This window comes from Numida meleagris, chromosome 7, assembly GCF_002078875.1.
Source record: "Numida meleagris isolate 19003 breed g44 Domestic line chromosome 7, NumMel1.0, whole genome shotgun sequence".
NCBI lineage: Eukaryota > Metazoa > Chordata > Aves > Galliformes > Numididae > Numida > Numida meleagris.
The window spans coordinates 22,606,990-22,631,554 of record NC_034415.1 but is presented as its reverse complement, the minus strand read 5'-3'; the positions used below and the strand labels follow the sequence as shown (position 1 = coordinate 22,631,554).

The window sequence follows — 24,565 nt, the reverse complement described above, 5'->3', positions numbered from 1 at the left end:
TACAAGTCCCCTGACCCCATATGAATGTGCTCATTCCTTGCTGCTCAGCTGCGACCCACGGGGAGATGAACAATGCTGGAATGTGGGGGCTGGAGGTGCAAAGGGAGCTGCATGTGGGTGTAGGCAGAGGGGCTGAAATGAGGGCTAGCATGGAAAAGGAACTCTCCTCATCTCCAGTCTTCAATCCGAAGGGAAACAGAATCTCTCCCTTCCTCCTGTGGCCAAGCTCATGAATGCAGTCACGTCACTTGAAGTATTTTGTTTTGTGTAACGGACACAGGCATCATCATTTTAGAGGAAGCATTGTCCTCCAAGATCTGTGGGGTGAGATGAGGAGGGGCTGAGGCAGGGCCTGAAGCCTCCCAGATCAGAACTATTTATACCGTTAAAAATAAAAGGCTTAGTAAGCTCTACTTCTGTTCTCTGCAAAACTATCTCAAATGCCTTTAAAAACTGCCCTGTATCCCTCATCCTGCTCTGCGGTGCATTTCCCATGGCTTACAGGATATGTGGTCCAAAAAAAACGACGCAGCCATCGAGCTAAGCACTGCTGGGGGGCTCTTGGCTCAGGAGCACTCGGCAGCTCTGCCCCAGGTGAGGAGGTGGGAGCCTGAGTATTAGAAATGTGTCCGTTATTATTAGACATTACCCAGCCATTAATCGCAACTGGTAACTTGATTTCCTGTAAATGTTTTGACACGCTCTCTAATCTGAGCACCACCTGCTCAAAAACTAAAGGGGGAAGATTAGGTCAGATGTTAGGAAAGAATTCTTTACTCCGTGGGTTGTGAGGCACTGGTACAGGCTGCACAGAGAGGCTGTGGATGTCCTGTCCCTGGAGGTGCCCAAGGCCAGGCTGGTGGGGCCCTGGGCAGTCTGATGTGGGGACACCCAGCCCACGGCTGGGGTTGGAACTGGATGGGCTTTGAGGTCCCTTCCAACCCAACCATCCTGTCATTCTATGATTCATCTTCATGGCACTGTGCTTCCCAGCTCAGCCCACGCTTGGCAGTTTGGACATGGTGGAGTAAAGGATCACATCCCCATGGGGATTTTTAACCTTCTCCAGTTTTTCAGGTCCTAACCACCGTGCAGTGTTATTAACAGTGGGTACTACCACCTCTTCCTCACGAGGTGGTTTAAAATGTGACGGCTATAGCATGTTTCATGGTAGTCCCAAGGGGAGGCAGAGGGGCCTGGAGTCCAAGTGCCCCAACCCATGGAGGGGTGTTCACTTTCCATCCCACAGCCATGACATGGTGGTCCCAGAGAGACCTTGGTGTGTCAGTGCAGGATATATAGCCACAATAACCCAGAGTCAAAATTGGCTTTGTTACTAAGGCACTTTTATTGCTGGTAATGCTGTTAAAGGCAGGATTCATCCGGGGTGAATGGGGACAGGCCAGGACCTGGCGGGGGCCTGCCTGCTGCCAGTGCCGGGGGGAGGTGTCCAATGCAGGTCTTGGGGTGGGTGCAGGAGCCAGGGTTGTCACTAATCCAGTGATCCCACCCTGACCACATCTCAATTAGGCTATATAAAAGCCTGTGAGAAGTGCTTTGGCCTCCTTCCCCTCAAACAGTGGAGCAGTCGGGTTGCAGAAGTGGAGTGAGGCCCCAGGCTTTCCAGAGTTTTGCTCCCTGTCAGGTTCGGCTTTGCTCTAAAGCTGACTCCAGCTCTGCTGGCTTGACCCGTGTGCTGTCCTGTGCATCCTGGCTGCAACCAGGTTTGAGTCTTGGTCACTCCTTGGCTCAGGAGTGGCACCACCGAGCCCAACGGGCATTTCCAGCAAGCAGTGCCCTGGGGAAGGGCTGTGCCCAGGCACACAGGGACCATCACCAGAATTTGTCACCCAAAGCCTCTGGCTCAGATGTGAGGATGAGAAGCTCTGTAGTAAACCAAAGCCACGTGCTGCCCGACCCCACCTCAGCCAAAATATCCCCACAGAAAGACATTAATGGTCAGCAGGAGAAGAGCATTAGCATTGCAAACAGCCTTCCAGAGGGGCTTCTCCTCAATGCTGGTGAGTCTGCGCTCCAGGGCAGCTCTCTCCTCCTGGGACAGAGGTGGTGCGGGGCTGGGGGACAGACCACAGAACCACAGGTACAGTGTTTTCCAGCAGGGAGGCTTGGGTACTGTGAGAGACAGAGAGAACATCGCCATCACCATCTGGTGGGGACATTTCCCTGCCTCCTCCTGCCAGACTGTGTTGGCCAAACTGCAGTGGGTCTTGAGGTGCACCTGGCAGAAGATGGTGATGGGAGATGATGGGAAGTGGAAGGAGAAAGCTTTGCCTCTACCAAGTATAGCACAGCCTGATTGCAGCTAGTTGATTGCACAGCCAATCATTCATTAGTTAATCAACAAACCTCTTCCCCCTCCTACCCTGACCCATCTTCCATCCACATTCACAAGTTGCTGACAGCATGATGGTGCGTTTAGAGCTCTCCTGGCTTATTTATTACGTGTGACAGGCCAGGTGAAGTATGTGTTTTAATTGTCAGTCCTGTGTATTTCAGTGGCTGTGCTTTCCAAATATAACCTTCTTTTTTTTGAAAGGCAGAATGTTGTAAAGCCTTGAAAAAGGTGTTACCCGAGAGAAGAACTCATTAAACTGTCAGCTCTTGTGTTCCATATTTCCTTTCCCATCATTACTAATTACCAAATTACTGAGACATTTGTTTATAAAAATGCGAGCAAGTTAAGTGAACTAGGAATTGATAAGAGATTATAAATAGGTTTTAAATAGATGAACATCTGCATTTAACTTAAACCCAACCTTACTCTATTGGAAAACAGAAAGAAAAAGAGGCGGTTTTGTTATTTGTTCACTTCTGTTTAGCTTGGCTGTAGTTGGTACTGATGTCCTTTGCACTGACCAACAAAAAGAGGGAGTGAAGAAATCTTGCAGTAGTGATACAGATCTCCTCAAAAGCATCTTGCTGAGCCAGCCAAAGAGATGTGGAGCCATGATACAAAGCTCCAGTGCCAATGGGATGAGGAGCAGCGTCCCAGCTGCACAGACCTTCCACCCCCAAGGGTCATGGTAGGTGGCTGTTGACTCCCATCTAAGGAGTCCATCATGCCAGGAAGTGCCAGGCCTTAAAGGCTAAAATAACACTGCAACAAGGGCAGGACTGGATCAGAGTATTTTGTGTGAGTAAATGGCTTGATTTCGGGGGAAAAGCATTTTACTGAATGATGGGTTTTCTCTGATTCTCGAGAATAGTGGCTCTTTTGAGCCACTGAGTGGAGTATGACATGTAAGTACATGCTAGCAGGTCTGTCTGGAAGACTAAAAACCACAAACAACACTTTCATTACTCACATCTCCAGAACTGGTATACCCGTAAATACAAGCCTTTACTCCATCAGCTGACCTCTCACGAGTTGTGGCTGGGCAAGTGTGTGTTTGTGGTCCTGGCTACGCACTCACGTGCACACGAGTGTGCTTGTACACAGCCAGGCACCCTACCTGCCTCCTCCTTACTGCCTGCGTCGGCACTTTCGACCAAGTCGTGCTCTCCGTTAGCTGGGTTCATCTGTGCTGATTCGCTCTTGTAGTTTTTCAGGTCAATGTCAGGAGACTTTTTGTGTCTCGTCCACCATGTCAGGCGAGCAAGCTGCAAAGAAGGATGGAGAACACACAGGTTAGGGCCTGCCAGTCCCAGACGGGTATGCAAGTCAAGGCTCTCTTTGGGGACAGGTCCAAAACGGTGCTGGCAGAGCAGTTCTGGGGGTGGTGGTTATTCCCCTGCCATTTCCCCTTCGCGCAGATGCCTACATGCTGGAAACAAAAGCTGGCAGCAGCCAACTCGAGCTGAAAAGCTGAGAAAAATGGTGAGTTAATCTAGCTCCTTTCCATCTGTTTGTTTGTTTTCTTTTTGCTTAATCAGTTCCATCCCTATCTCTACCAGGAGATACCTTTTAGTAGACACCGAGGAAGCACACTCCTATTTGCTATGCTCAGTTTAGTGACTTGAAATAACGATGAAGGTCTGTGTCCAGAACAGCAGCCGTCCAGCAGGGAAGGACAGTTAAGTCAATTAAGAGAGAGCAAGAGAGAAGAAATTAAGAAAAAAAATGAAGCTAGAATAACCCTCTCTGGCTATTGCCAATTATAGACAGCAATTATACCCTCTGCCCACTCTCAGCAGAACAAGATCATCTGTGTGTTGGCATGCAGATGTATGGCCATAGGGGCATTATGCAGATATATGGCCATGGGGACACTGCTGTTTGAGTAGCTCCATCTCTGGGACATAGGGAGAGACTGGAGGATCTTGTCTCATCTCAGCTGTAGTTTAATAGGAAAAGCAAACCCAGTATGAGCATTAAGCCTCACATTTTGGACAAGCTCACATCCAAGCAGTAGCCTGCACTTCCAAATGAGTTTCTCTTGTGGGTCTTGGTGGAAAAGCAGCAGTATTGTGTCTCTGTTCTGTGGCTGCAGCAGTGCCAAGGGACAGGACAGAGCCATAGTGGTGGGAAACAAGTCACAGTTTGCAGGAATGGTTATCCTGTGCATTACAGCAACAGGTGTACCTACAAGAAAAGAAAAGAATGAGCTCTGGGAACACGCTGTGAGACTTGTTGATCTGAATGACTTCTTTTTTTTTTTTTCACTTGGGATTTTTTTGTTTATACTGAATTCCAGTTTTCTAGAATTACTGCTCCTTGCATCATCCTTTCAAAAGCCATGTGTGTAGATGAGCTCTGGAAGGGCTCTTGTGGCTGCAATCTCTGCTTTACAGCAGTGGCAGTGGGATGAGTGAAGCCCTCGTCCTAGGGCAAGTCTCAGAGTCTTCTCCCATCTTGGACACAAGAAGCTCATAGAAAGGGTTAATCCTGCAAACCTCCCCGGTCCTTTTGCCAGCTGTGGGGTGGCATTAACCATCCCACGGGTCTTTAAATTTAAGCTGAGGGCTGCTGCTTATTTGGCTGTCCATGGCACACTGAGCAGTCTGGTGGCCACTTATTAACTCCTGCATGCTGTGACCAAGCCAAACAGCAAGGCCAAAAAGCAGCAGTTAACCAAATTCATGGACATCCCATAGAACAAGACTGGGGCAGCGAAGCCCTGGTCAGGCAAAGTCATGCATCTATCTGCCTGATGAGCAACTGCATCCCTGCTGTGCCCCTATGAAAATGAACATCTCAAATGGGTCACTTTGCAAAGTAACGTGAGTTTAATTTTTGAATTTCACACACACAGATCTAGGCAGCAGTTTCCAGCTGACACAAAGTGTTGCATAATTTCCAGAAGATTTATAGCTTTATTTAAATCATTTTCAACCAAGATGAGCATTGGGCAGGGCTAATCTTTCTTGTCACGATGTGCTAAATTGCTTTGATTTGATGATCCTCATCTTTCTCAAGGATTTTTTTTTTTTTTAATCACTTAGGAAATGTCACTGGAACATGTCAAAGTTTCAGAGTACTAAAGGATTTGAGAAAGTTTTTGTCTTTTTTGCTTCTCTTCCCACGTGTCACTGTGTGACTGTCCCTTCACATTGCAGCAAAACCTGCAAGGCTGGAGGTTCCCTGGGGCTCAGCTTCTGTCTGGTGAGAGCCATTCTCAGCATCACAGACATACAGGTAACCTCATCACAGAGCATCACTGAACCACCCCAAAGCTGGAACAGGTTGCACTGAGAGGTTGTGGCTGCCTCACCTCGGGAGGCATTGAAGGCCAGGTTGCATGGCACACTGGGCAGCCTCATCTAGTGGCTGGGAACCCAGCCCAAGGCTGCGAGTTGGAACCAGATGACCATTAAGGTCCCCTCCAACCTATGCCATTCTAAGATCCTATGAAAGCTGGTGCTTTGCCTGTGGCCAACCCATTCAACACAGCAAGCCCAGATCCCACAGGGCTCCCTGGTGAAGCCTCACACCCATTCTCCAGCTTCTATGTCCCCAGAGTAGTTTTGGGATGACTGAATTCCTCAAGGACACCCTTTTCCTCTGTGCCACCTGCTGAAGGACACACACCAAGGAAGCCTGCACTTGCAGGCAGCATACCTCAAGAGGACACTGAATCCAGACCACAGCACACTGAGAAAACAGCCTGAGCTCCGGACACATCAGCTGGAATAGCTGATCCATCAGCATGTCAGCATGAGCCCTGACCCCAGAGGAGGTGACCTGCTTGTCTCGTACTTGTATTTTGTGGGCTGCTTCTCTCCCATTTCACCCTCACATTCTCCTTGGACAGGGGAGTTTACAAGAGCTCAGCAAAGTTTTTCTTTTGTTGTTTGTAAACTAGAATAAATCCTTCTGTTCCAAAATGCCATCTGGCACCTGACAGTTGTGTTTCAGCTTCACAGTCTCAAATTTAATTGTAAGCTCTTTTGCAGGGTTTTCAAGGACAGCGTGACACAATATGGACTACCTACAATGAAGACATATGAACTCTGGAGCATACCAAACAAATTCCTTGCATAGTTGTTTTCCAGCACAGCATCAATCACCACAGGGATGGGAGAGTGTCCAAAACAGCAGGAGAAAATGCTACAGCTTGCAGTTCTCGGATTGTAATTCATTTAAAGCCGGGCACATTAGCTGTACCTCTCTAACATCAGATACAAATCTCTTTTCTCCTTTTTCCCATTTGCTATCTGAAAAGAATTGGGATTCAATATTTAAAGTTGTCCTGTGTAGATCTTCAGCTTGTATAAAGTGGCATAACTGTGCGTAGCAGCTGCTGCTGGTCTTTGAAGGCAGTGGAGCTATGCTGATTTACATCTGCTGAAATCTGATCTATCGCTGTATTTCATTTGGCTTTTACTTTAGTGGCTTGTTTTTCTTTTACTTTTGCTTGACATAATAAATGGTGTAATTTCTAGCCCCTATATAGTATCTTTCATCATTACTTCTCGAAGTGCTGCACAGATAAGGGCTGGCAGAGTAGCCCCAAGCGATATTTATGGGGGAATAGCTGAGGCTCACCGAGTAGATTGCCCAGCAGTGGGACTGGGAAGGGCCAGAGCTTCAGACACCCCCAGCCAGGATGCCCACCACCAGTTTTCCCTTCAGCCACTGTTACAGGGACATACAATCTCTTCGCCGTAAGTTTCCTCTCCTGCAAGCCAAAACCCAACAACCCAGGGTTGCTTGTGGCCAAACACTGAGTTCAGGTGCCAGCTTCTGCACAGTCTTAGGACCTGACATAACTGCTCTGATTTCTACCTCCTGCTCTTCCTCCCATAATATTTCTGTCCTTGAACCAGCTCAGCGTAGCCACAGACCAACCTGAGATGACGAGGGGATGTCTCAGCATCCCCACAGCACATATACAAAGTTGTCTATCAAGGCAGGTTAGGCAGCAAGTCCTTCTGAAGACTTGGTTCTAAGACTTGGTGATTACATTTTAATTTTTCTAGGTTTTCAAGCATCTACAAGATGTTTTTTGTACCTCCTCCCCCAACACGCACATTCCTTAAGACAAAATGCTTTTACACCTCTGAGCTCAGACCAAAAAGCCTGCAGGTGCTGTGGCCAGTTTCTTCGTTTTCTGAACTGCTGGGTATGAATGTTCACTATTTGCCAGTGTTATGCTAATGCATCTTCTCTTGCTATTGCTGCGGGAAGAGAGCACTGCACACATTTAGTTATCACAGGTCAGATGATGAGTGGGAACTCATTAAACCACAGTAATTAATTGCTGGCAACCATCTGGCCACCCCTGAGCAGCAGCGAACAACGTAAGCTGCAGAACTAATGGTGCCTCCTTGCCAGTATTTCTCTCCCATGTGGATCCTCTGATAGCTAATAAAAGCCGAGACTTTATCTCAAAGCAGACACAAAGACAATCTCTCTCTGCCTCTCCTCTATCTGAGCACCTGCTTTCATGTAATCTTTAGGAGCTGGGTATCTTTGACACCACTAACATTCAATCAAACATGGACGGCACTGGTTAATGCTCTGCAAGTTATGAGGAAGCAACAGATAGAAAACGCTGTGATAGCATCGCCCTCATTTCCTCATGCCGTTAGAAAAAAAATAAAATACAATGTGTTTTAAATCTATCCGGTAACTTTGTTTGGAGGTAGATGGCAGTTTTGTTATATTGACAGCTGCTTTCAAACTTTGGACTGTGAAGAGCTGCTCTGAGGTTTTATTATATAAAGCCTCCCAACTCTGCACCATTTTAATGCGTTAAGTAAAAGAAAGTTGCGCCTGACTCAAAGTTATTAAATGTAATTGAGATCACACTGGGACAATTTTCCTAAATGCCCATGTTGCAAAAGTTATTAATCTTGTTTGCCTGCAAGATTGATGCTGGCTCTGCTGAAACAGAATAGATGCTACAATTAGATATATTTAATTTCTCCTCAGCAGTGCTCTGTAATATGATTTCCTCTCCTTCCCCCTTCTTCTTCTCTTTCTGTTCCAGCTATGATGGGCTGTGGTGTCTGCCCAGCTCCAGTGTCAGCATGGAAACTCGCACTCAATTTCAGTGCCTCGGGAAGCATTAACACTATGCGACCCAGGGAACAGAAAGCTATGGAGCGAGTGCTTCTTTGCAGCATTACACTCAATTTCTTAGCCACAGCATGGAAAGAAAAGGACAGATTCTGAAGATTTTTGGAAACCAAATGGAGTTTCTGAGAAAAGTCACTTACTTTTTCTTCAGGGATCGGAGGAGTGCAGAGACTAATGAGGACAATGACAATGGTGGTGAGGACGCAGAGGATGAGCGCAAAGTAGAGGTAGTGCAGGTCCTTCAGCACAGCTGGTCTGCTGTCCTCCTCACCGCAGGATGGTGCGCTATAAATAAACTCGATGATCATGCGAATGAGACCAACAGCCAGCCCAAACACGAGGCCCCAGAAAGCACCCTGAGGAAAGGCAAGCATAAAGAAAAAGTCACTGCACAACAACTTCGGTTGAAGTTTTCCTCTTCTTCTTTCTTTCTTTCTTTTATTTTTTAATATAGCTCTTTCATAGACCACAACCTTTTATGCCTGATAGAATCCCACACTGACACACATCAAAGGAGGATTAGTTTAAAATCCTCATTTTATTTTTCTGCTCTTGAACATGGAATTGATAGAGCACAGACAATGCAAGTCTCCTCCTAGCAACACGCCTCCAACTAGACTTCGAGATCCCATCCTTGAAGTGTAGAACAACTTTGGCTTTTGTGATTTCAAATGAGATGGCAAAGAAGTATTGCTTGCAGTGGCTTCTTGGAAGCAAAACACATACACTAAGATCTACTAATACCTCCCAGGAAAATGCTTTCTAATCATCACACTTTTTAGCTGGACTGGTTTTGAGTCTAAGGAATCTCCACGGCTGGGTAGTGGAGGGAGATTTCATTATTTATCTTATCCAATTAAATACGTGCATCAATTGGTATTTCACGTGCCACTTACAGGCTCATTAATTCGCTTGCAGAAGATTGCCAGGAGGAAGAGAGCTGTGATTGGTGGAGCCAGATAGCTGGTTATAGATTGAATGTAGTCAAAGAGCTTGCCGCTGTTGGCTGACTGAATGATGGGGATCCAGAGGATACTGATGACTACCAGGACGAGGATGAAGACTCTGGAAGATGAGGATAAAATTGTATTAGCTCTATAGTTGGAGGAGTCAAACTCAAAATGAAATTTTGCAGCAAATTCAAATTGCTTCCAGAATTTCCTACCTATAAATCCAGACATTACTCTTAATAATGATGTGTACACAGAGAAAGAGAAAATCTTCTCTACTATAATCAAATCAATCAAATCCCAGAGGTGATTTCACAGATTTCAGCGTGAGCTGCACTGGGACTTGCCAGTCAACATGTGAGAGATCCTCAAGAGCCTGGTGGCTCCCACCATCAGCTTGGCCAGTGCCAGCCCCTCAACTTCACATGTCCTCAGTGACATATTCCTCAAAGGACTTCCTCTCGGATGTCACAGAGAGATGGAAGCTTGTGATCATTACCAACCTTTCTGCCACCTCTCCAAGCAAATAACATGCTCAGTCCAGTGCCTTTGCCAAATTCTAACTCACGGTCTGCTTTTTAAAATTGATCCTGTGGCCTCAGGTGCATGTTGTATCCCTTATTCATCTTCGTATTGCATGTTAGAGAGGTTTCTCCATATGGCTGAGGAAGAGGTACTTTCACTACTCTGCGGTGGCGGAGTAAGCTACAACCTGTATCCTTCACCTATCCCAGGATAAAGGTTTGAAACAGTGCTTGCGAATGAAGAAGGAAATAGCACAAACATGAAGAATGCAGCTTAAATTCTGCTATCAAGAGGAGACCTTTATGTATCCCTGATACAATTCAGTACTAAAGCGTGCTTGTAAAGGCCACTATAACTTATCACAGACACAGAGAGCTGGGAGGCCCAGTTCATCAAGGCTGCTCTTTTCCCTGAAAAGGAGCAACTGCAATGTATTGCTCCTGTCTGATGCAAAAATCATGTTTTTAAAGACCTCCAGTGACAATGATTCCTGAGCATCTTTGCCTTTTCTAAAATACAGATTTAAGGCAGTGTTTTTGCTAAGTTTAGCAAACAAAGAGGTAATGATCTACCTAGCACAGCTGTAAGCTCAGCGTATCCCTTTGACCAGATCTATCTGAGATGAAGCTGGACATTGTAATGCTTTGCTCAGGCTGTGTTTCTGTTCTATGACTTTGGCACCAGGTTTTTCTTAATGTGTCCAGATTGAAGAATGTAAATGCTGCAGTCAAAACACATGATGACAGTAAAGAGATGTAAGGAAACATAAGGACCTGCCCACAATCATCAGCTCCTGCTCGGAAGCCTTTTTGCGGATCCGCTGCCAGATGTCTATAACGAAGAGAGTGCTGCTGCTGTTGAAAATGGAGGTGAGGGAACTCATCAGGGCTGCCATCATCACGGCAATCATCAAACCCCGGAGCCCTGGGGGAGCAAAAAAATCAGGACTAAACCTTTGGCCTCTCAGCACTGCTTTAGCATCCCAATGGTTGATAACCGCAGGAAGATTTCCTCATCCTTAGTCTGGATTAAGGCAGTCTGATTCTGCATAGGGCTTGGCTCAAGCCCACCTCCATAAAATTTTCTCACCGTCAGGCATGAGCTCTACCACGAGTTTGGGGTAGGCAATGTTGGAACAACCCACCGCAGCTCCACAGACCCTTCTACAGATGCTTGGGTCCACGCAGCCCACTTCATCTGCAGGAGACAGGAAAAGAACAAGTCATGTAAATTCTGTTGAGCCATAGGATGTATAACCCAAGGGAACAAATCTTGATGTCCTGTGTAAGTTCATATAAATCAGAAGTGAAGCTGAAATGTAGCTAAAGCAAGCAGAGCTGAAGAACACTTTATGTCATAAAATGAAGGTGAAACTTCGAGATGCAGTTTTGCAGTTCTGTTCAGATAGAAGTCTCCTGGATATTATGTTCCTTTAATGCTTGGTGATTTGTAAGCTGTGGGAACTGTACAGTTTCCATGAGCCTGCCAGCCGGGCTACCAAGGATGTTGCAGGCTGACTTACTCCTATTTGATGAACTCTGGTAGAGAGGCACTTGAAGCTCCTTCCTCCAGGTATGGGCCTCCTAATGAGGGCATTCTCCCCAGGAAGCGGTGTGCTCTGAAGGAATGAGCAAGGAGAGTTCCCTGGGAGACAACATGAGGGGAATCCTGGTTTTTCCACAAAGGAGGGCTGTTGCACATAGTCCACCAGGAACTGCATGAAGTTGTGTGGCGGATTGCTAAGTCTCTCACCAAATACCTACTGGAAATAATCAATAGAACTTGAAGGACAACCTTAATGCTTCACGTATTTCACCTTATCAACTTTCTCCAGATAGACAGAAGCATGCAACATCCACAGCATGATCTCTGTGTTCCCACTAGCACAGTCTGCCCCCATAAGTATACTCCCAGTAACTTCTCCCACTGTGAGAGCACTGGAGGTGGAGAACATGCCTGGGAACGTGTGTGCACAACAGGAATGCATACAAGTATGCCTGAGGTGTAAAAGTGCTGGAGGACCTGTGTGGGATTAGTGCTCATAGCAGGTGTAAAGCCCTACAGTGAGGAACACAAGGAGGCTTACCTGGGTAAAGAGCTCTGCTGATCATTCCTGGCATGACAATGAAAAACATAGGGAAGATTTTCAAATATCCTCCCAGCACTGATCCACCTTTGGCATGGGAGAGGTTCTTGGCAGAGAGTGACCTTTGAACTATTACCTGCAATTGGTCAGAAAGAAAGTGAGATGCAGAACAGAAGCACTGCAGAGAGAGCAGGATCCATCATTCCTCTCTCGTATTCATGGCTAACTTTCACCCAACAGGATCCCAGGCTGTTTTGCATGCCAATGGCAACCTTCCCATCTCAGTGACTGCAGCCTGCTCAGAGCTCAGTGCACAGGCTGTGGGAGAGGGCAGAGTGGAAATTTCCTTACAGAAATAATTTTGCCCTTGACTGAAATGAAGCCACCTTGGAGACTGGAGGCAGCAGCTGTATGGCAGCAAGAGACAAGGAATGAAGCAGCCTAGTCTGATTCCGTAAAGGTTCAGTGGTGGGTATTGGTGATTATCCCATCTTGAACAACAAAAACACAGTTTCTTAAGAAACAAACACAGCTTTCCTTGTTTGTAGCCTGGATAGGGATGAGAAATCGGAGACCTGCTGGAATATGAGTGATTTATCTGGAGGTCTACACAAGGTCACTGCAGAGCCAGCTCCAGATCACACTGCTATATCCTCATCACACTAACTGCAGCCCGCAGTGGGGTAAAGTTGGATGAAAATCACCTGCTCTCCCCACCCCAAGTAGTGCACAAAACTAGCTGCTTGCTGAGAAATTCGAAGGAGTGAGCTATCCTGGTCTAGTCCGGTAACAGAGGCAGTAACTTCTGCACAGCAAGACACAGTCATGTTTCAGCTCACAGATCTACAAAGTGAGGAGTGGAATGGAAATAACACCAAGGGGGTTCCCGGAGAGGAAAAGTCTTTCTTTACCTGGTCAGTGCACCAGCACCAAAGAGCCAGCACAGAGAGGCCAAATATGAGGCCAGGCCAAGGGATGTCACCTGTGACTGGATCCCTGAACAAGTGGAAGGCATCCTGACGTGGGAGGTGACAGGTTGTGTTTGGGACTATGATCTTGGGTATAGCTGTGTTGTATTTCTCCTTAAGTCCTTCATACCAGCCAACTTTTTCAAATCCTGAAAAGAAAATGCCAATTATTTAATTTTGTTTCCTTATCTGATTCTAATGATTGCTTTCTTTTCACCTCTCTTCCTCTCATCTCTTTACTTTTTGTTCTACCCTCACTTTTGGCAGTTGAAGCATGCATAGAAATAAGTTGGATCTTGCCCAGAGTCCCTGTGGTTTTAGTGGTGCATCCTGGAAGAGGATCAATGCAGGAAAACCTCTGTTACCCTAATCCCCACAATGTCCTCAGCATCTATTCTTTGCTCATACACCCTCCAAGAGCTGGAGGAGGAGGTACGAAATGAAACATGGGTTAACTGTATCTCTGTTTGCCAACAAGACATAAAGCAAAGACTAATGATGGATGGTCTGTTCCTTGTTATTATTTTTTTTTTTTTTATAATTCTCAGTTACGCCCAGGTGAACTCACAGTAACTCCCAAAGTCAATATGGAAAGTCAGCAGAATTACTCTGAATTTACATGAGCACAGCGAGAGCTGGAATTGTCTCTGGGGATGCAGTTCTGTAAGCTTGCTGGCAATTCCAGACAACCCCAAGCCAGGGAGGTGAAGTTAGCCAGAACCTCACCTCCAGACAGGTAGTGCAAAGGATGAAAGAAGTCTGACTTGTTGGTGAATGAGGATTGTGCCAGCACCATTTCTGTGAATGACTAAAACTCATTTCTGCACCTTCCCTGAGAGGGTGGGGTACCCTGATACGCTCCGATGACCTTGGGATCATTAAGCTAGTGCGTGATGCCACTGCAGGTTCCCCTTACCTATAAACATGAGGACCAAAGCTCCCAGTACCATGATCAAGGTCTGCAGCGCATCTGTGTATATCACAGCTGTTAAACCGCCTGTTAGGAGAACGACAGACAACAAATGGAGTGTGTCCCCATGCACGTAGAAACCGGTAATCTGGGAAAAAGGCTTCCTTGGTCCCAGCCCTGTGATTTCAGAATGGATTCACTGGGAAAAGCTGCCACAGAGCTTGACACCAGGGCCCTACAGCTGCCCCAAGCCCTCTCAGGAGGAACATCCTATAGGGTTGGCCCACAGGTTAGTGTTTTAAAGCCAGCTGTTTACCTGCTATAGTGTAGACAGCGGTCACAGCTAGCAAGACCACAGTGGACAAGTAGAGGTTCCAGCCCAAAGAGATTTGGATGAATAACGCTCCAGAAAAAATATCTGTCTGCAATATAATCAAATAATAATTTTTAAAAGGAAGTTTGATCGCAGTACTTTATACAAGTGAAATCTAATAAAGCAGGCTGCAGCCCTCTGCAGATGTAAGCATTGACAAGGTAAGGCATTACAGAGGTGAAGTGGAAGAGGAGAAGAGAGTGTGGGACTGGTAGCAGTGAACCTTCATGTTCTCAGTGCAGGGATAATGCTTCCTTGAGCTCAGAAATCGCAGTGTCTGGGAGCAGGAGCAGCAGAACGAAAATCAAGGTCCCATATCCCAACAGACCACAAAGCCATCAAAATGAGAGCTACCTTACAGGCAGCCTTCACGGCACGTGATCTCCATTGACACAGAGACAGAGGTGGAAACTCCCACACCATTTACTTGCTGTGAAGCCAACCATGGTGCACAGGATCCCATGCCTCGGGGACATAGAGCCTGTGCTTGTGTACCCATAAAAGTAAAGGGGGAAAATAGCACAGATCAGGTTCTGTGCATCACCACGTTCTGGTGATCTAGTGACCAAGAGACACACTCAGCTGGAAAGACCTCTGAAATACCACTCGTATCTTATGCAATGATTTATTTATCTGAAAAGGTCAGCAGCCTGACTCCAGTAAAACAGGTTATACCTGCTGAGAACCTCCCTAGAAATATAGAAACCCCCATCAGCTTTGTTTTGTTTGGACCTACTGCCAGAGAGATCGAAACCAGAAACTGGGCAAAACCCAGAATTATACAGATTACATCGTTCAGATGCAGAAAGTGATATGGGAGATGTGTACGTGCTGGGAAATCCATCTAAAGAACACCCGTAAACCTGATATGGGGTGAGACAGAGGCAAAGACATTTGGAAAGCAAGACAGAAAGGACAAGACAAGATTTCTATAAATAAGCACCTTAAAAGCAAGCATCCTGAGCAGCTCCTGCTCTCTGCAACCCCAAGACAGGACGGCAACTGTCAGGACACTGCTGGAGCCTCTCTGCCTTCTGGTCATTGCCCACCCAGTGGGGAATGCAAACAGCTCTCTAGCTGTACAGGATCAGTCCTCTGACAACACTGTTCATTGAGATCTCTGCTCTTCTTTGCAAGCAGGGAGGGCTGTGCAATGTCCTAGTTGCTAACTTATATGTGGGCCAAAAGCACTGGGAGAAAAATCCTTCTTGTAACCCACTGCCTGCTGTCCCAGCCAGCTGCTAAATGAGGTCTCTACAAACAAAGGCACCACACTTAATAGAAAGCACCTATCATGCCCATAAACTCCACCAGCCACATCCATCAGCCACATGTGAATTAGCTGCACAGAGAGGAAACCACTGAGATGAAACAGCAGTGACTGGGGCCAGGGTTCTGCTCTGGAAGGCAGGATAATGCTCTGATGAAGGTTCATAGAATCATAGAATGGCCTGGGTTGAAAAGGACCTCAAAGATCATCCAGTTTCAACTCCCTGCTGAGTGCAGGGTCGCCAACCACTAGACCAGGCTGCCCAGAGCCACATGCAGCCTGGCCTTGAACACCTCCAGGGATGGGGCATCCACAACCCCCCTGGGCAACCTGTTCCAGTGCGTCACCACCCTCTGTGTGAAAAACTTCCTCCTAATATCTAACCTACATCTCCCCTGTCTCAGTTTAAATCCATTCCCCCTTGTCCTATCACTATTCACCCTTGTGAACAATCGTTTCCTCTCCTGTTTATATGCTCCCTTCAAGTATTGGAAGGCCACAATGAGGTCTCCCTGGAGCCTTCTCTTCTCCAATCTAAACAAGCCCAGTTCCCTCAACCTTTCCTCATAAGAGATGTGCCCTGCCCTCTGATCATCAAGGTTATTTGGAAAGATTGGTCCTTCTTCTCCAAATACATTGAGGGTGTAGCTGTGCACATTGCACTATTACAGGGGCATTCCATGTACTCAATTCCACCCCAAAAGTCCCTTTCCAAGACTTCATCTTGGGTAGTACTCCAATCCAGAGAGCAAAACTCCCAGGGGTAGTGGCAGCAGCAGTGGGTGACACAGCCAACACTTGGGAAATCTATCCCATACTCCAGCCTCAAGCTTGTTTTAATGCACTTCCCAGAACCTGAGACATGATAAACCAGGAGGAAGGACATTGAAGCCAGTTGCAAAAGGTGCCTCATCTCCATTTGACATCTTCTCAGGCAGTTTGAGATCTGAATACTTCAGTAGTGTCTAGTCGACACTGACTTGTACTGCCACAGAGCAGTCAGCTGGAGACAAGAGACTGAGGTTTTCAGTCTCTGTAATGGACTTTGGAATACAGTCCTCTCCCTCCAAGGGCACAGGTAGTGCTTATCAAATCCGTGAGCATAAGTTCTTCCTCTTTATTAACAGCATTTAAATGAAATGAAATACCCAGCAGCTTACGTTGCATTTAACTACCAGCAGGGTACAATGCTGCAAGCGATCCAGGAAGGACACTGAGTTTTCTCTTAAGCCAGAATCTATCCCTTCTCCTATTCCTTTTTTACACAGCATGGATGACAGAAACAAAAAGGAATAACCATAGCGTTCCTAATGCTGAAAACTCAACTACAAAAACAGAACAGTTTCTAAGACAATGCAGATTTATGATAATTTAAGAGAATTTCATGCCTATAGGATGCAGCCAGCCAGATCCCCAGACGGGTAATGCCGCAGTTCCCCTGTCTGTATTGCCAAAGATTTGGTTTGATGTGGAAGGGAAAAATAGGCAGAAAAATAGTGGCACTTACAGTGTTCAGTAATTAGCTGCTATATCCCTGTAAAGTTCTCACTGTGCATTGCTGTTTAACGAGTGATGTCTCTCAAGGTAGATCTTCATGATCGATACAGAGGCAGGTATTTATGTGAGCAAAGCAGCGCACTGACACACAGATCCTGTTTCTGGTAGCTGAGCTAGTCCCTTCAAGGACATCAGAGTTATCCCTGCATTGTGCCAGGATGACCTAGCCCTGCCCTAGCCAAAAGGGTTGCGTCCAGTGGATACATACGGATATCTTGGTGAATATGTAAAGAATGAGGGACAGCACAGACATGTAGATTTGTATCCTCTGCCCTCCAAATCTCTTCTGCAGGTACTCAGGCATGGTGACCACTCCAGCTGCGATGTATACAGGCACAAAGATCCAGCCGAGAGCCAGCAGGGCCCAGGTAGCCTGGCAGGGAGAGGGAGAAAAGAAAAGCACACGATTCAGCACACAGGAACACCTTTCTCCTATTCTCTCCCGATGGACAAAGGAAGAAGCGTGAGATACCATGCAGTGTATTTGGGAAGAACTCTGAGTTTTTGTCCCTGCTCAGAACTTTTGGGCAAGATAGCATGTTCTGTTCCTCCAAGTTGGTGTTGTATTTGGTGGCCTTAGAAATCACTGATGCTGTGGCAGTGAAGAGTTAAGTGATTCAGAGAAGGATGAGAGCATCTGTTTGTTGCTTGATTAGCAAGTGATGAGGCTGAGGCAGCAGACTCTCCCTGTGGAGCATAAAAATAAGCAACAGCAAGACTCTGCTGGGATGTTCTCCTTTCAAGCTGAAGCAGATCTGCTTCTGTTACTGGTAGATAAAGGGGCAGTTCAGCTGCTTCGCCACAGGTGAAGAGTCTTTAGAAAGTTGTAAAGGCATCTGCCATCATGTATTTCCTCTCTGAAACCCAGCAAAAGCCCAGACAGGAGAACTTGAACTTAAATAAAAGTCACTGAATTATCAGACCTCACTTCCTGCATGTTCTGGACATTACCTTTTTTCCAAATACCTTACATTAGCCAGATTTTACTTTGATTGGTTATTTAAGTTATCAGAAATGAAACCGAGCCCCAGGGACAGAGATTGAGTGTGATTGAGGAGAACAGCCGTGTCTCCTGCAGTGGCAGAGATTGGCTCAGGTAAAAGATGCCCATATGATCCCTGCAGCTGAGCGATGTCCCACGCTGAAGGAAGAGAATAATGGCATATCCTAAGGTCCCTTTCCAATTTGAAAGAAATGAATCTAAACTCATGAAGTTAGATTTGCCTTGACATACAATCTTGTCTTTGTGGGCTTCTAAAATTACTTGAATAGATTTACTTAAAATACAGTGATATGTCTTACATGCATCAGCCTGAAAACAGGCTCAGGTTTCTGCACAAAGGATTTAAAGGTGATCTTAAGGGTTTAGAAAAAAAAATAGCTGCAGTGAATAGATAACTCAGGAGAAAGCCTTTGGTGGGCTGGGTCCTGCTTGTGCTTGGCAAGTATCCGGCACCATTAGCAGTCTCTGCTGATACAGACAAAAGATTTAGAGTTAGGTGAGTGATGTTTATTGTGAAGCTGGCAATAGTCTCACTTCTCATCACTGCAGCTGAGGAATATCATTAGCATCACACACAAAGGGCCTGGTTTTCATGCTCCATGTAGTGTCAGTGGCAATTTTCCAGGGCATTTCAAGAGGGCAGAATGAGACCTGCCTTCACACCCAAATCACCCCAGAGACTTCACGTTTTGGCAGCTGACAGGTGAACACGGTGTTGCTGATTCTCCTGGTTTTGCACTGAATTTAGGAGCACAAAGTCCCTGTTTCCAGAATCATGTGATTATCCAAGTACATATTCAGCACTCGTTATCTTTCATTGTAGTCTCTATGAGCAGCAACTAAAGCTTAAAAATATGGCCATGTGCTTCAGGGAAGGTCAAAGAGCTAATCATTTAAGTGGATTCCACTTAAACTGAAAGAAACAGATCTCGTGTTTCTAAGGCTGCCTCGATTTCTGGAGTGTTCTCTCCTGAGGTTTGAAAACTTAGAATCATAGAATCATTAAGGTTGCAAAAGACCTCTAATATCATTCAGTCCAACCTCCCATCTACCACCAATATTGCCCACTAACCATGTCCCCAAGACATGGTGTTGCCAATACTGTTAGTGTATGATGTTGGAGAGAAACCTACAGTCCCTTTGCAAACCACGATGTCATAGCTGACAACACAACAGACTCTTACATTCCACTCAAAGCCCCCGACGGCAAGACCCCCAGCTGCTCCAGTGCCCGCCAGGCCAACAAGTAAGCCACTGCCCACGTTGCTGGACATCAGTGATGCTCCAATCTGAAACACATGGCACAGGTACACAAAATCAAGTCACCATGTGGAACTTCTGTACCAGACCCAGCACTTCCCCCAGGTGCTCCCTTTCCCCAGGATGTTTATCTCCTTGCAGGTAGGTACCTGGGTGTTAATGGAGAGTTGGGTTTTCCTCCCTCAGAATCCCGGTTCACTTTGGCAATGATTCTCCTCAGATAAGCATCTGCTTTACAGGAAATGGGTGGTTGAGGTGGCAGGTGGCAGCCACTTAGCATCTATGAAATGTGATCAGTCTCAATTCCCTCGGTACACAGCTGGCAATGTGAAGCCTTGCTGACTCTTTGGGATCTACCTCTCCACATCTTACAGATATCCTGACCTCTTTTAGTCTTGCACAGAGAACGCATGTGGTGGTTTGCACAGCCATGGGGACTCTCTTGAAGCTCATCCTAAGGCAGGATATCCTTGAACTGCAGCCAGATCAACGTAAGAAATATGCTGGCCTTTTACTGTTTACTGTGTTCACATAGGTTCAAAGATATTCAGCTCCACATTATGGAATGTGGCAGTTTCTCAGGTTAACTTTAACACTGTCCCTACCATGGCTCACTGACATCTCAATTGGAAGAATGCAAACTCCAAGGTGATTTAAACAAGGCAGACTTAATTACTACTCTTATTTGGCACATAGCCTCACTTTCTTCTGTATGCCAATGCCAAATCTCTCAGGGTCAAATGAAAAGTGATGCTAAGGACAAGCCAAGGCTGTTTCTCTCCAGACAAAGTTTGCTTTTAGCTACATCTCCTGTGAGGAGCTTTTCTCTCCCAAGTACTGCTAAACTGAAACAAAGGATGATGGAATTTGATCTGCCTCTCATCCTTGAGCAAGGTAAAACATTAATATGGCCTGAACACCCACAATGGATCCTGCCAACAGCTCTGCCTTCTTGACTAAGAAAACTCCTGATTAGAGACCTAGCTGTTGCAGCCTGAATTTGCAACTTAGGTAGCAATTGCTGCTCTCAAGAAATGTAAATTCTTTTTGTGATATTTACATCAGACACAAAAATACAGAAGGTGATGTATTACTCAGGAGCAGTAATGTAATACTGGGGCTTATTTGAGGCTAACACACAGCAGAAATATGTCAGCCCTGAGAAAAAAAGTGCATGTAAGCCAGTCACGTACTCAAGGTGAAGGCCACAAGAAGCTGGCACTCCAAGAAGCACTGTAGAGCTGACATGAGCTCTCTGAATGGACTAACAAATTCAAAAAATGAACAGTATTTGAGGTCGTTATGGACCTAGGATTCTAAGTCAGAAGTGCCAAGAGTCAGACTGTACCCAGCAGAATCTTTGGCCACTTGTAGTCTGAGCCAAAAGAAATAAAGAAAAAAAAAAAAAAAAGAAGAAGGATGTTATTAGGGGGGAAACATTCAATTTTTGTATTTTACCTAATCAGAGAAAAGCATCAGACAAAAATTTTTCATTAAATGTCAGATAGCAACAACAACAACAACAAAAAAAACTAAAAAACCTTACAGACATATACATGTCTCCAATCTATTTAGCCTAGTGAATTTGTGGGCAATGCACATACAAACGGAAAAAAGAAAAAAAACAAAACACTGTTTTGGTTGAGAAGCACATTCCATTACCCACAACTCACTAGGGAGATATACGGTACTGGAGTTTGGCATTGGCTGAGAAGGATATTTATTCCTGTGGCGGTTTTATTCCTTTCAAACTTTATATTATCTTTATATGTACCTTTCACTCCAAGAAAAGATGCCTTCAATAGATCCTTTTTCTTCATAGTGAAGATTTATACTTTGGTGGTTTGAAGTTTATATCCTTTACATCGTTAGTCGATAATCTTGACTATGCTCTAAATAGCGAGGGCTCAGAAAGTCTTGGGCTTTGGGATTACTTTTGCTTCAGTCTTTAAATTCTTTTTTACTGGATAGCACGTTGCTAGATTACCTAATGCTCTCTTGGCTCTGGGGATGAGGGAATCCTTGGTGAGTTGGGGACAAAGAGTTTGAGCCCCAGATGGGCAGTCAGATCTCCTTCCCATCCACCTGCATGGACAGTTTTATTTGTGACTTTAGCAGAGGAACTGGAATTTGAAAAAAAATTGAAGATGCTGAACTGTCCTTTGGACCTGGTAGTTTCACACTACAGTCCATTGGCAAAGTTGCCTGGGGTGATTCCTTACGGATCCTTTTCATCTCAAGGCTACGGTCAAAGTGTGTGGACAGGGTCCCCTCCTAGGCCTGCCCTCCTTCGATCTAGAATTGCTTTCAAACCATGAGAAAGAGAGCGAAGCATTTCACTTACAGGCCACCAGGTCATGGATCGTCCTGCAAGGAAATAACCTCCAATGGTTCCCCGGCTTGCCCGTATCGATGACTGGAAACACAGGAAAAAGGAAAGTGTTTTCCTCCATTCACTCACCCTCAGGCCAGACCCAATGCCCATCCCAGCAGCCTGAAACATCGTATAAGCAATATCTTGTGCCACCTTAGTCCTGCTCCCCTGATTGTTGCCAAATCAGCTAGCTTACCCAGCTCAGAACAGTACTTTGTAGATGGATTTGTGGCAAGCTGAAGCATAGCAGCACTCAGACTAGTTAGCAGCTTTGCCACCACGCTGGGAGAAGCTTGAAGTTTTGGCATCAGCATCAGCTCCCAGAATTGCTCAGTGCATCTGTTAAGCATGCCAGGCTTCAGCCATTGCTTCTGCCTCTCTTCACGCAGATATCTGGTAGTCTAGGCTTGGAAGGGAGCCACTTGCACCTATTTAATGGCTTCTCCTGGAATGTACCCATTGGGAATGAGAAAAACACTTCAGCCAACCAGAACACTGCAGATGTCTATGAAAGAGGACTCCACAAAGCAACATGAATAAATAATTGATAACTCTTCCAAAGCTTCTTAAGTCTCATTTCAGCCTTCTCACCCTTGACCCCAGCATTCCTCTTGCCCTGGTCCCACGCCTGCCCACCCTTTGGAATGAGACTACTTTGCAGCACAGGAGGTTTACACCATCGTCAGATCAACTTCCAGGGGCTGACCCCATAGTGGTCTCCATGTGGGGACAGGGGCTCATGGGTTTGTCACCTCCCAGACCTGCTCAGTAGAGCCTGGGATAATGGTGTGTGCAGAGGATGCCTTTTGCAGGCAGACACCTTTGTCCCAAGAAAGGGTCTGGGGAGAATCAAAGGCTGCCCCAGGCAGAGCTGAACCCATTCACCGCAGACACTCACCCATATTCCAACAGCGAGGACAAAGATGAAATACAAAACCACTACGATGATGTCTGCCACACCAAAGACAGCTTTCGTCTCCCCAGGCACCACAGGCAGCTCCACGGTGGCTGGGGTTGGCTGGCTCATGGCTGCAGGAGAGCTACCGATTTTCTCCTTCACACTGGACTTTGGTGCACGTTCGCCTTCATCGCTTCCCTTGTAATAATTAACAGGGTGAAGAAGCTGTGAGCGGAGAGCCCCGTGCTGCAGAGATCCGCAGCTAGGTGAGCTCACGTGAAGCAGTGTTTGCTGTGCAGACAGCAACAGAAGAAGTGCAGGAGAGGAGACAGATGAGATTTTTGGCACGCACGTAGCCAGCAGCAAAGGAGTTAAGCTGCTTGCGTGACAAGCCAAGCTGCTGCCAGATCCCCTGCATGGCTCCAGGAAGCTGCAGTGCAGCCAGAGCAGCAGCTGGCCTGGGCTACAGGCAGGTGGGAGCTGGCCGTGCCCCACTGCAGAGATAAACTGTGAACCGCACAGACCTAGAAGGACCCTGCTTAGAGATGGCTGCAGGACACAGGCCTTCTCCTGGCAGCCCCCAGTGCTCCATGCAAAACCATCTCCTGCCTCCCCCCATTTTCTCTGCCATCCATGGTTCCCTCCACCTCATGAAATACCAGACTTCTGCAAGCTTCATTTGCTCTTGGTTGCAGGAGAGGCATCAAAACCGCTCTCTCATTTTGGTTTATTCCCCTATTTCCCAGCACTTTCTGGCTATGTACTTGCTAATTAATTGTGCTGCTAATGGATGGCCCCCTGTCCACCCCCACTCCTGAGTCTGAAGCTCTCTGGGAGCAGTGCCTCCCCATAGTCTCATTATCCACAAGATGCTTTTCAAGACTGAAATGTTTCAACAACCTGAAGTATAGTTACCAGAAATTAAATATCTGGAAGCCAAAATCCCCCGCTGCGAACAGGCAGCTCTCGGTACGCAGAGCTCATTTACACTCACCCAGACACTTCCCTCTTAACACCGTGACACCCACACGCAAGAAGACTGGCACTTAATCTTGAAATGCATCGAATTCCTGCCCAAGAAGCACACAAGCCAGTATCTCTGGTCTTCCCAAACCAGGAAGCCTGCTCTCCATGGGGAACACAACCCAAAGCCCTCATCTAACCCAATCCCTTTCACCCCACCATCCCAAGGTGCTGAACCAGCAACAATTAACACTTGAAAGCTTGCCCCATGAAAACTAAGTCCACCGAACAAGCCATTCCCAACAGCTCTAAGGTATCACGAGCCTGTTGAACCAATAAGCACGACATTGGCCTCAGCCTGAAGGAACCTTCAAGTTTTATTTCACTGACTGCACCATCCCAAGCCATAGAGCTGACCCTGTTGCTGCTGCAGCAAGGTAGGATTGCACTGGCTTCATCCTAAAAACAGAACATACCTTGTCAATGGCTATGTCCTTCCCTGCAGCTGGGCAGTCTGGTGGCTCTCCTGTCACGGTCCCGCTGCTCTGCTCACAGCTCCTTGGAGTTGGCCATAGAGGTGTGCTCCTCCCACAGCCCCCCAGGACATGGCCCCTGTCCCTGCCCACAGCCAAGGGTATGACGCATGCCGGCACGATATGACGCACTCCCTGACCCCTGGCCCCAGGTGAGGAGCGTGGTGTGTGGTTCTGGTGGCCCAAGCAGCAGGACAACGCTCACCTGCTGCTCACCGTGCTCTTAAGTCAACAGTGGTGGTCATTCACCACCAGGAGATGTGGCACTCCCTGCCCTGGGAGAGGATGGGTGGAGAGGGAGCTCACGTGCCCAGGAAACAATAAACGTTCAACACAGTGACAAATAGTGAAAGCTATTACAGCAGCAGAAGCCTGGCAGGTGCAATCAGACAGGTCTCTATCGATGCCTAAGG

The 24,565-nt window shown here is 46.6% G+C and overlaps 1 protein-coding gene and 1 long non-coding RNA gene across 6 annotated transcripts; one reads left to right on the top strand and one right to left on the bottom strand.

Annotated features, from left to right (window-relative positions):
* Positions 1,325 to 24,452, bottom strand: SLC5A9 (solute carrier family 5 member 9). Of its 5 annotated transcripts, none has more exons than XM_021404487.1 (15): positions 24,358 to 24,452; positions 22,657 to 22,854; positions 21,729 to 21,800; positions 19,309 to 19,413; positions 17,330 to 17,494; positions 14,238 to 14,343; positions 13,928 to 14,008; positions 12,955 to 13,160; positions 12,044 to 12,179; positions 11,047 to 11,154; positions 10,731 to 10,881; positions 9,379 to 9,547; positions 8,623 to 8,838; positions 3,474 to 3,621; positions 1,325 to 2,133 (listed from the first exon to the last, which is right to left on the bottom strand). In XM_021404487.1, exons 2-15 carry the CDS (start codon positions 22,783 to 22,785, stop codon positions 1,925 to 1,927), a joined length of 2,001 nt encoding a protein of 666 aa, XP_021260162.1. In that variant the 5' UTR covers positions 22,786 to 22,854; positions 24,358 to 24,452; the 3' UTR covers positions 1,325 to 1,924. The 5 variants fall into 5 exon arrangements, with proteins under 5 accessions (XP_021260162.1, XP_021260161.1, XP_021260164.1 ...); XM_021404486.1 differs by having other exon boundaries at positions 24,096 to 24,439; XM_021404489.1 differs by lacking the exons at positions 19,309 to 19,413; positions 21,729 to 21,800; positions 22,657 to 22,854 and having other exon boundaries at positions 24,096 to 24,439.
* LOC110402425 lies at positions 19,423 to 22,315 on the top strand. The gene is made up of 2 exons (XR_002441079.1): positions 19,423 to 19,525; positions 22,148 to 22,315. It is a non-coding gene; the product is annotated as an uncharacterized LOC110402425 (long non-coding RNA).

Excerpts from the sequence above, each read along its gene's own strand:
- SLC5A9 (XM_021404487.1), bottom strand. The coding sequence starts at position 22,785 with ATGAGCCAGCCAACCCCAGCCACCGTGGAGCTGCCTGTGGTGCCTGGG. Across the intron at positions 14,344-17,329 it reads ACATATTCACCAAGATATCC|ACAGATATTTTTTCTGGAGC; the intron begins GTATGTATCCAC and ends ATTATATTGCAG. Across the intron at positions 8,839-9,378 it reads GCAAGCGAATTAATGAGCCT|GGTGCTTTCTGGGGCCTCGT; the intron begins GTAAGTGGCACG and ends GCCTTTCCTCAG.